At 43.9% G+C, this 12,155-nt stretch overlaps 2 protein-coding genes across 4 annotated transcripts in view; one reads left to right on the top strand and one right to left on the bottom strand.

The window, feature by feature from the left end:
• DYDC1 (DPY30 domain containing 1) overlaps window positions 1-756 on the bottom strand; it is a 39,099-nt gene extending 38,343 nt beyond the window's left edge. For all 3 annotated transcript variants that reach the window (XM_032491587.1, XM_032491588.1, XM_014555336.2), the window contains exon 1: window positions 629-756. The gene's annotated coding sequence lies outside the window, so the exon portion shown is untranslated. The remainder of the gene's footprint in view (window positions 1-628) is intronic.
• DYDC2 (DPY30 domain containing 2) lies at window positions 738-9,821 on the top strand. The gene is made up of 4 exons (XM_032490533.1): window positions 738-975; window positions 5,304-5,451; window positions 5,792-5,914; window positions 9,792-9,821. The coding sequence occupies exons 2-4, from the start codon at window positions 5,305-5,307 to the stop codon at window positions 9,819-9,821; spliced, it is 300 nt and encodes a 99-aa protein (XP_032346424.1). The 5' UTR covers window positions 738-975; window position 5,304.
• The last annotated feature ends 2,334 nt before the right edge of the window (window positions 9,822-12,155 follow it).

Consider the following 12,155-nt stretch of genomic DNA (forward strand, 5'->3'; position numbering starts at 1 on the left):
GCGGAACCCAGGTGAAACTCATTAACCTCGCTTGGCTTTTTTCCTGCCCATGAACTGGCGACAAAACCCATCTCAAAAGCCTACTGGTAAGGAATATTATTTTTCACCGACAGGCATCTTGGCTCAACGTAAGAAAACCCCTACCCACAGAAACAGCTGCCTCAGGCCTGGAGAAGCTATCACAAGAAATAGAGGTTCCTGAAATTGCCCTAAAAGAATAAAGTCTATTAAAAGAGCGAGAGGGAGAAAAAATAAAATAGCTCTTCATTCGCAGAAAAACAAACAAACAAATCAAGAAATAGAGGTTCCCGCTCATGCTTGGGAGAAAGCTAGCCAGCCAGAGTGCGAAAGGCAGGGTTGCCACAATTTTCTAAATAAAAATATGGATGCCCAGTTAAATTTAAATTTCAGATAAACCACAAATGATTGTATTATACTATACCTGTACTAAAAAGTGATTCCTTGTATCTCTCAAATTTAAACTTAACTGAGTATCCCGTATTTTATCTGGCAACCCTGGATTCCGGGCCCTTCGTTTGCTTTCTACCCGGAGTCCGCCTCCCCGGCCCTCTCCGCCAGACGCGGCGCCGCTCACCGAGGGGGAAGAGGAGCCAGGCGCTGAACTAACCTTCTCTCGGCTTGGGGAGCCTGGGCATCGTCGCCTGAGTCCTACACCACTCCGAGGTCCAACGGCCAAAACCGCCTCTCCCCGCCGGAACGCAGCCCAGCACCAGGAACCGGTCTTCCCAAACCGCACCTGCGCCCTAGGTGCGCGCGCCGGACGCATGCGCCTATCACGAGTCGCGTCCGGTCGCTAGGCAACGAGCGCGCATGCCCCAGGTATGGGAGCCTGCCCCCTGCAAAGAAGGGGCGCGCGAGTTTCGCTGAGCAGAGGTCGGAAGACAGAAAAGATTCAGCAGAGAAGAGGGGGCGCGCGAAGTGTGCAGGGTGCCCGCTGGAGCAGGGACCACCAGGGTAGGTGAATAGAGACGTGCAACCTAGAGGCTGTGAGGAAGGGGCAACCCAAAAGATAAGTGGAGCGGGGCTGGCAGGCGTGTGCACACTAGGAGAGAAAAAGGGCAGAGGGCTGGCCTGGGGTGAGAGGTACTGCAAAGGCTGCCTGTGGGTGAAGCCTCCGCAGCCTTGAGTCAGAGGAGACTGTCCTACATGGTGACCTGGTATTTTCCCGACTTAGCATCTTTGCACTTGTTGGGGACCTCTGCTTGGGTCCTGCCCACTGAGGGGTGCGGGGGAGTGCACAGTGTGAGAGCTCTCCGTTCAGTTTTATTTGGGGACTTAACTGAGAACTATAGCCCTGGAGACAGCTGCTTTATTTTGGAAGAGGTAAGCTGGGAGGTCAGCATATATGTGATTTTGGAGCAGGATTACCCACAATCAAATACATATCTTGGTAGAAGGTTCCTGCTAGTCACTAGGCACAGGTATCCTAGTTAATGATTTTAGAGCTTTTCTAAGTATGGGAAGATGAAAAAATTGAGTTTATAAAAATTTCTCCTGAAAATATCTAACTATCTGAAGGCCTTTTCTGTCAGTTTTCCCAGAGCCTCATTCATGATCTCCACCCTGAATTCCTTTCAGGGTGTGTTAATGACTCAATTAACCGCAGTGGCTAGTAACTCAATCCCCGTAGAGCCAGATGGCCAGCAACACTGACATTCTGTAGTTGGCATTTCTTTCAAAATGAGCACAGGTGCCCCCACCTCCAAGAAGCCTCCCACCCTCTTGTCAAGCCCGAGCCATTTGCAGTCTTCCCTGGCCTAGTCATTTGTGCACGGTATTCAGCTGGCATCTCCCGTTTTCTCTGTTAATTTATGTGTGGGTCAGTGCTGGGCAGGAGATGCTCACTAAACGTTGGTTAAGGTAATTAGTGCCAGCGTGGGCACTGCCGGAGGGAAGGGAGCATGAGCCCACAAGCATCAGAGCTCTTCCTAATTAAATCAAGAAATATTTGCTGAGCATCTACTATGTGCCCAGCACTAGACATATAGTACGAATAAAGACAATCTCTATACTTACCACCCCACCTCCTGAATACAAGGCCATGAGCAAGGAGGACCAGGATAAGCAGACCCTCAGAGCAGCTCTGGGAAGCTCTGAAAAACAGCCCCCTCCTCATTGGTGAGTGCGGCCTGAGATGGTGGGGAGTAGGCTGTAAAACTGATCCCTTTGGCTCCTCCCTCTCCAGACCTCACATGGTGGCTCTGTTTTTCTGGCTCTACTGTTTTCACACCAAGTCTTAATAACGGCCAGGTCAACAGATTTTGTTGAGATCATTATTGAAAACGAGCCGTTTAGAGAAGATGCTTTCTCCAAAAAGGGTCTGCCACACCTACTGCAGTGTGGCGTGGCGGCCACCCAACACCAGGCAGTGAAGAGGCTTCCTGGGAATACAGAGTTGGTGATTCTGCCCTCTGGGAAGGGCAGTTCTATGATGATAAAGACAAGCAGACCTGTAACTGTGTATCACCTGGGGATTTTGTTACAATGCTTATGCTCAATCTGTAGGTCTGGGGTGGGACCAGAGAATCTGCATTTCCAGATGATGCACTGCTGCTGATCGTGGACCACTCGCTGAGTAGAAGGGGTGTAGAAGATACTTTATTCAGGTGCATTGGTTCAGATGGGTCACAGATTGGCAGAAGTCACCACCACACCTCCCCATCCCCATCCTCCATCACTACCCCAAACTTAGTGAGTTTAAACACACATTTATTGTCGGACACTTTTCGAAATCTGAAATCCAATGAGTCTTTCAGGGCTAAAACCAAAGTGTCAGCAGGACTAATTCCTTCTGGAGGGTTTAGGAAGAATCCTTTTCCTTGTCTTTCCAGCTTCTAGAGGCCACTTGTGCTCCTTGGCTCATGACCCTGAATCCCATCCCCTTTTCTCCCTCTGCTTCCATCAGCACATCTCCTTCTACCCTATCTGATCTTACTGTTTCCTTCTTATAAGGACCCTTGTGATTACATTGTGCCTACCTGGATAATCCAGCATCATCTTCCCAAATCAAAACTGTAATTTAATCACATCTGCAAAGTCCCCTTTGCCATAGAAGGTAACATATTTCATGGGTTCCATGTATTAGGACGTGGACAGCTGTGGGAGCCATTATTCAGCCCTACCACACTGTGTATCCCCTAAGGACAAGGACATTTTGTTAGTCAAATTTCAATCACCAAACCCAGGAAGTTTCACCTTGATGCAGTTCTACTATGTAATCTACAATTCACATTCAGTTTTCCCAACAACATCCTTTATAGAATTCTATTTTCTGATCTAGATCCAATCCAGGATCAATTTTGCCTGGAGTTAGGACTGTTTAGGCTCCTCTGATCTGGAATGGTGCCTTATCTTTTTTTATCTTTCATGATCTTGTCATTTTTAAGAGTTGCAGACTCTCTCAATTTGACTTTGATGTTTCCTCAATCAGATTACAGTTTTTCACCTGGGGCAGGAATCCAGAGAAATGTATTATGACCCACTAAGAAGTGCATCACATCAGGAGACATGTGACATTATTTTGTCCCTTTATTGGCGATGTTTACTTTGATCACTTGGTTGTGTTGGGTTTCACCAGTGTAAAGTTTCTGTATTTCCTTTTGGAATTAATAATTTGTGGGAGAAACTTTGGGAATACATGAATATCGTATTCTCTGTTAACTATTCACCAAGTTTTAGGGTTCATTTATAACTGTTTTATACTATCATGTGATTACAAAGTTATTTTTTAAGTCCATTATTCTTTCCACATTTATTAATTGGCATTTTACTTTAAGAAAGAACTTGCCTTCTTTCCCTTTCATTTATTTATTCTTATATGGACTCATGGGTTCTTATTTTGTTCAATTGGTTATAATCCTTACAGTCATTATTAATTTTGGTGGCCAAATTGCCCCAGATTTGGCTAGTAACAGCCCCCTCAAGCTGGCTCCTGTGTCCCCAACCATTTTACTTTTTAAGCATTTTCTTACTTTCTGGGTCAATAAAATGTTCCAGGTTTATTGGCCTCTTCCTGCCCTGACCTTGGAATTAGTCATTTCTCCAAGGAACCCTGATTCCTTTTAAGTGGTGAAGGCTATTTAAAAGCAAATTCTGTGTGTTCATTGCTCTGAGGTGTTTTTGCTTCTAGACCTTTGAAGTGGAAAGAGCTAGGAATTTTTTTGGGTCCCTTTCTATCTAATCTGTCTATTTATCTTTCCCTCCTTAAACTGAAAAATACCTCCGGAAAATGTTAATGTTGGATCTAAGCCTTTATTATTCACTTTATTATTAGCTCTTTTGGAGTTAAGGTATGTAAACTTCAGGAATATGGAGATGGTCAAGAACAGATGGGGGGCTAGGCCATTTCATGCCACAATCTTCCCCTGTAATAGCTAATATTTATTAAACACTTAGTACGTGCCAGGATGTGTACTTTACCTGTATTTATTATCTCTTTTAATCCTAACATTTGTGAGATACACACTTTTGTTGCTCTGTTCCACAGATCAGAAAACCTAGGCTCAGAGAGACTGGGTAACTTGTTTAAGGCCACACAGCTAATAAATGGCAGACAGGACTGGACCTTGGTCTGTCTGATCCAGGAGCCTGCGTTCCTACTGCTGCACTACACCTCCACTCCTAATTTATGGTCTAACTGAAGCTTCATTCCCTCCAGGTCATAATATCTGATTAAGGGTAAATCAGGGGCTCAACTCAACCTAAAGCAGTTTCTTGCTTAAGCAGTAAAGAGTGGAATGTCATGTCAAGTGCTGGCAGAGCCCCTGGCCAGCAGTAAGTAGCTACAATGCCTGGCATTTTCCCTCCTCAGGGCTTCTCAGTGGTTCCCTGTGAGATATATAAGCCTGTTTTATCTATGTCATAGATGACTGAACCTCCAGCCTCACAATAGCACAGTTTGCTGGGTGCTCAAAGCCCCTCTCAGGACCTCCTGCCTGCTCAGTCACTTCCTCCCTACTAAAGGATAGAAATGTGTGGGTAAGTGGAGGCCTCAGCCACTCTTAAACACCAATCCACCAAGCTCCTCTCAGGCCTGATAATCCCCAGGACCTAGTTTCTGACCTAGGACAGCTGGAGAGCTTTAGAAAAAAAGTCCATTTGAATGTAAGAGCTATTGGCAAGTACACATGTATTTACTGGTTCTTTGGGGGAGGGTGGGCTCTGGAAACATCTCATATTTATCCTAAAGTGAATCTGCACTGGTCAGAATGTGTCTATGTTTAAAGTCCCATTAGATTTGTAAAGTAGTGTGACCCTGTTTTGATGTTTCCCAAGCCCACCAGGATGGAAACTGAATACCTGAAGAGGTGTTTTGGGAATTGCCTGGCCCAGGCGCTGGCAGAGGTGGCAAAGATTCAGCCCAGTGACCCCATCGAGTACCTGGCTCACTGGCTTTATCATTACAGGAAAACAGCGAAAGCGAAAGAAAAGGTGGGTGTGTGTGCTGGGTTGGCTTGGGGAGGGCTTTCCAGCTTTCCTAGAGTAAATAATCTAAAGTCCAAGGCAGGATTCTGGAGCTGGCCTGGGGAGTCTCTTGGTTTACTCCACTTGTGAGGATGGCGTAGGTCCTGAAGTGCAGGGAGCCTGGGGGCTAAAGATGGAACTCAGAGGAGTTGTGGAGTGGTGGGTTGGGAGCTACCAGCCCGCTAAAGCTAGTGAGTTATAGGAGCAAACCCAGGAGGCCTGAAGGGCCCGGGGCCTGTGGTCTATCCCAGGGAGGGGTCCGTGCTTCCGGGGGCTGCCCTGATTCCACTCTGTCACATCACCCCAGGAAAGGCAAGAGAAGATCCAGCTGCAGCAAGAATATGATAATAGCCTCAAAGAAACCAAAATGGCAGAAATGCTGAAGCAGGAAGAGTATGAGATTCAGCAGAAGTATGAAAGGTGTCACCAGGTAGGGAGGAGGAGCTCCGCGTTGGGCACACACACATCCCAGGGTGGGTACTGGGAAATCCACAGGTCAGCTCAGCCACAGGGCCATGGGCACAGAGGCTCGCATCAGCCTACTTGTCCCTCCATATTCATATGTTTACATGTAAATCATACTTACTGACAGTCCGTGTCAATGAAGAAAAGAAAATCCTTAAAGACAATTCCATTTTAGATTGCAGGGAATACCTTAGATGTTACTAGTTTTAAAAAATCAGATTTTAAAAATATCTAATGCATCAGTTGGAACAAATATATTTCCACACAAGATCCTTTGAGCCCCTTTCAAAAATTAATATTTTTCTGAAACCAAATATGGTTACCAGTATATACTTCAGGTATATTATCTTATTATATGCTATTTACGTAAGGATTTTATTTAATATATGCCATTTATTTATGGATCAAGCCATAGATGTCTTCTCTGTGATGCTCTAATAGTGGTCATGAATTATTAACTTAGAAGAACCAGTAAGTCTAATCTTTTTAAAAAATTTTTTTGCATAAAATATTCTTGCATCTCAGGTAGAAAACAAAACAAATTGCCTTTCCATTATCATAGTAACTATCTGAAATAAATGAGGAATAAATTATACAAATCACAGTATTTCATATTTCTTTGCCAATAAATGGTTTGTTCTTCCCAGCCCCACCCCACCATTTTTTTTCTTTCACTCTATAATTTTATTTTTTTTAACTGAAGTGTAGTCAGCTTACAATATTGTATCAATTTCTGGTGTACCCCCATCATTTTTTATAAAAGAACATGGCTACCTAACCCATGGTAGAAGAGTCAACCTTCCTCTAGCACAGTGGTCCTCAGATGGAGGCACTGTTTTCTCCCAGGTGGGGTGACCAATGAGTGGTCCAAGTTTGCCCAGGACTTTCCTGATTTTAGCACTGAAAGTCTGTGTCCTGGGAAACCCCCTAGTCCCAGGTATACTAGGACTGTGGGTCACCCCACTTGTAGGGGACATTTGGCAGCGTCTGGAGACATTTTTGGTTTTCCAACTGGGGTATGTGTGTGTACTGCTGCCATTCTATTGAGTAGTGGCCACGAGTGCTACTAACGTCTTACGACATGCAAGACAGCTCACTACAACAAAAAATGTCAATAATGCTAAGGCTGAGAAACTCTGCTCTAGCATTTGACTACTCAAAGTGTGGTCTTTGGACTGGCAGCTTGGGCATGATGGAGAAAACTGTTGGAAATGCAGAATCTCGGATCCCACCCGAACCTGACAAATCAGGACTGGTGACATTTAGCATGCTCCCCAGGTGATCTGGATGCACATTGAAGTTTGGGAAGTGCTGCTCTATACACTCATTGTTTATTCTGATTGTCAGCATGAACATATGGTTTTCCACGGGCTCCAAGAGCTCTGATTAATTACAGAGCTGGTTTCTCATTGAGACCCAGTGTCATCACGGGGTCACCAAGAGCCTCTCTTTCCAGGCTGACTCCTCTACCCAGGGGCTCCTGAAAGCATCCTTGACCTCTGATAACAACACATCTCAGATCCATCTTCTGCTCTCCTGCACACAGGAAGGAATCTTCTCCTTTTTGAAGAGACCTGTTTCAGATCTTGTTAGTGGAAAACAATATTGAGAGACCTAAAGCAGGCCATGGGTTGGTACATCTGAGCACTCTGGAGAGAGCAGTGAGACACTAGACAAGAGGTTAAATAAATAAATCTTTCCCTCAAAAGAAAAAAAATGGCACTCAAGTAAGTGTGAGTGCAAGGTCCTCCAACAGAATCCTGTACAATTAGTGGATAAAAGAAATGAAAAGAACAATTGAGAAAGACACAGTTTTTGCTTTGTAGTCAGACACTCTTCTTTAACCCTTCATTTTCAAGGGCACTAGTGCCATGTATCACTCACAGTTTTAGTTTTGAACTCTATTTTCTTAGAGACCTTTGGACAGTTACAGAAGACGTACAGCAATGCAGAAATCCAAATTGAAACAGTCAATGAAATATGTTAGGAGACACAACCACATTAATATTAAGAATCATCAGAAGTAGAGAGTTGTTCTGATGGATGGCATGTGTTTCAACGGAATCATTTTAAAATGAGGGTGGGAAGTAATGATTTGGGAGCAGGAACTGGAGGTCTGAAGAATTTGAGCCTTCTGGAAGGGAGCACTGCTGGAAAGGTAGGGTCCTGGGGAAACACCCCATTTCTACTGAGGCAGGGAGTGAATTCTGCTAACAACCAATGAGCTTGAAGGATGACCTTGAGCCTCAGATAAGATTGTGGCCCCAGCCAACACCTTGATTTCAGCTTGTGAGACCTTGAACAGAGACCCCAGTTGATTCATGCCTGGATTTTACTGTGAGATAACAAATAGGTGTTGTTTAAAGCTACTAGTCTGTGGTCGTTTGTTACACAGTGATAGAAAATTAGTACGTTAAGCCTTCTATGTTAAAATGTGGAACAGCAGGTGCTTAGTCTATTCTCCACCCTGGCATGCCAGAAGGAATTAAATAAAAGAGTATCAGTGGCAGTGGGTCATCATGGCAGTTTCCCTAGGGATGGGAGGGGTTGTCTTAAGGAGTATTCACATGTTTCTATTCACCTCTGTTGTCACTCACTGCTGCAAATGATTTAGGCATTTTCTCTCATTTCTGCTCATATGAAAACACAAAATTAAGATGAATTTACCTTGTGGGCCTCCATTGATTTCTTGCTATCACTCAATGGCTCTTTGATAATGAAGTTTCCCTTGCCGTCCTGGACGCTGTCTTCCTCAGATGCCCGCTGAGTCAGCTGGCTTTATCCCACAAGAGTTTACTTGACACAGCTGAACTCATAACATGACGCACCAGCCAAATAACCCTGTGCCAGGATCATCTGGAAAGATGGAAGAGAACAGCACAGTATTAAAATGATTTTCAGTTGTATTTTGAAACAGCCCGCATTTTCACTGATATTACGACACTGTTGGGTTTCCATGTCCGTTTTATATTTAATACCCAATTTTGTAATCTTAAAGGAAAACATGATGTTACACAATTTCAGCTGAAGCATCATTAGAAAGTAAGAAGTGATTCTAAGTTCTTGGGCCTATTCTGTGTCCTGGGTGGACTGAGAGTGTCCCTGTATCCTGGTAGGCTAGGGGAGTGGACACTAGCCCCTGGCCAGTAACTGCCAGTCCCACAACAAACCTGATTTCACTTTGAAAGGAATCTTTTAAGGGAGTATTTGTAGTAGCTTTCTAACTCCAAGGTGGCCTTGTCCCACCACACAGGCAGCGTACACTTCATTTTAATATTGGTTTTAAAACACAGCTAAAAACCTAGGTTTGTTTCTGGGACAGAAGAAAAAGAAAAAGTTGCTCTTCTAAGCCAAACATTATTGTCTGCTAATGTCTAAAAGTGTCTCCCACAAGATGTCAGATCTTTAAAATAAACTTGGAAATAAGTACTGATTTGCCATTTTCAGAGCCAAAATTCAGACCTTCTCAAGCCCCTCAGATGATATACAGAAAGTTTCACCCTCTGCTCTAGCATCTCACAGAAAAGCCAGGGCTGAGCTGGGATCTTTGGATTTCCTTCAGGCTGAGGGGAAGGGGCAGTGGCTCAAGGCTGCCCTGTCTTGTGGCATCACCCTGCCTTTCCCTTTCATAAGCAGTATACACTTAGCACACCTACACCTGCTCTTCCCTGTGTCTTTTTGTTTTTTTATTTTTTTGCTTTTTTGGGGGGGGGGGTGGTAATTAGGTTTATATATTTATTTTTGATGGAGGAACTGGGGATTGAACCCAGGGCCTCATGCATGCTAGGCATGTGCTCTACCACTGAGCTGTACCCTCCCCCACCACTGTGTCTTTATTGCAGGAAAACCCACCACCATCGTCATGCGACTGAAGCTAGAAACCTGGCAGCCATCGTGGATTTCCCCTGCCTCCACCCTCCTCATCCTATTCAGTGACCAAATTCTCAAGTTTACTTTAAAATTTTTTCTTGTATCACATGAGGCAGTACAGGGTAGTGGTTAAACACCAAGAGTCTAGAATACTAGAAAGGCAGATCCCAACAGTAAACTGAATTATTGTCTGTAACACATTTCCACCTCTCTTATCTGACAACAAGAAAGAATTTTCCATAGAAATATCATTCTAAGTGATACTAGGTTACTGGGCTAGCCTATAGCAGCCTGTTCAGACCATAATGTTTATGAATGGTGGTCAGGACTCCCACTCTCTGGGGCTCTGTGGAGAGCCCATTTCCAGCTCAAACCTGGGCTAGCCATCCACACCTGTGAGCAAAGAGGGGCCACTACGGTAGCAGTGGGCTCCCAAGTTCTGAGCACTTTCCTTAATCCTGGCATATATGGGGTCCTGTATGTGGCAGCATTGGATTGATTTCTGTGTGTGAGTGATGGGGAAGGCCAGTGGAAGTGCTTATCCACTCTTGAGAGAGTAGTAGTGTGACCTTTGATAGACTTGATCTGCCCACGCTAAGGCCTGGCCTTATGGTTGGGGAAGACAAGGCCGTGAGGGCAGCAGCTCTGGCTGGAGCAGGGCTGGCTTCATGCATGTGCAACCTGTAAAGTCACACAGGAACCACATTTGGAAAGGCTGCACCCTTGGTTTGATGCACTGCTGTCACCATCTTGACGTACAAAAGTTTGAACAAGGCAGCCTGCATTTTCATTTTGCACTGGGCCCTGCATATCATGTAGCCAATCCTGAGCTACAGAAGAAAATACTCTTTTGAATAATTAGTACCTGGTGATACCACTGTTATATTTTTATGTAGACTGTAAATATTTTTCAAGAGGTTGAATAATACCCTGTGTGGAGGGGGATAAATCCCCCTTTTCTGTCTTTGGAACAAGAACAGGAAGAATGACTTTGGGGAAGACAAATGCAAAAGCTGTGATATCACAGATATTTGCAGAATATGAGAATGAAATGGCTTAAATCAACTAAAAATGTGGCTATAAGAAGATACTTGTCAGCAAAGAAAAACTGGCAAGTGACTTTCCAGGCAGGATTAAAATTTATGATTTGTACGAAGAAAGTTCAATGCTTGAGCCAACACTTCCACCAGGATGACTTACAGCTGAGTCTTGCTGCATGTCTCAGTAAAGGGAAGGTTCTCTGGGTCTTTCTGTTTTCATATTCGAGTTCTATTTGTCAAGAAGAAACCCATTCTGATGCCTTTCAACCTAAGGCAAGTCCAAACATCCCAGAGGGAAGAAGGTCCCAGGAAGTGCTCCCGGAAAGCAGACCTTTGGAAGCCATGGTCAGAAGTCATCCAGACACTAGATGGAATTTCTTGGGTCTATCCTCCTAGAAGAAATTTTTAGAAAAGAAGAAAAAGATTTATTGCCTTTGTCAAAAAGGATGGCCTCTAGGACTAAAATGACAGCATCCAAAGATATTGTCTAAAAATATCCCACTTGTAGATAAGTTTAGCCAAAGTGAAATGGAACAATCAAAAATATCAGGAGAAATACAGTTCACAGATAGGGGTTTTGGGGGCAAAAATTGCTCCACAAGAGGCACCAGAAAAGAAGAGCCCACGTATACAATGCCAGAGGGAGAAACTGATCAGGGACCATTGCCCCTAATGATGAAATCCGTGTCTTATCTTCAGCCAGACTGCAATTGTTCCCCATTGCCCCAAAAAAGTCACCACTGGCGACATATTCCAAGACCATAATGGGCCAGAATGAATTACTTCCAGCTCATTTGTCTGAAAAACAAACTACATGGATGCAACTAGCTGAGGTGACTGTGCAAGAATTATCACTAGGGGAGATAAATTCTGCAGATGAGCCCAGGCAAGGAAAACCCTCATGAATAATGGCCAGTAGCACGCAATTTCATGAGCAAAGTTAGCCAGAAAACTTCCTCAGTATTCATCACTGTCGCAGTCAGTGCTTAACACCAGTGTTTATGAGACTCCTCAGAAATCAGTTGCTGAATAAAAAGATTCTATGAATAAAACTAGCTGCAAAATAATTAGTCCAGGAGGCCTGAGCTCCTTGGATAAGGATATTTAAGAAATGGCTCTTCAAAAAGCAATGCTTAAAAATATATATATATAAATAAAATACATATTAAGTTAATATATATATATTTATATATATAATTTTTTTAAGGATAACTAAGGCACACTTTCTCAAGTGACATCAACTGATATCACATCAGTGAACAAATGTAAATGGGACCCAATTTCCCAAGCAGTTCC

Source organism: Camelus ferus, chromosome 11, assembly GCF_009834535.1.
Source record: "Camelus ferus isolate YT-003-E chromosome 11, BCGSAC_Cfer_1.0, whole genome shotgun sequence".
Lineage (NCBI taxonomy): Eukaryota > Metazoa > Chordata > Mammalia > Artiodactyla > Camelidae > Camelus > Camelus ferus.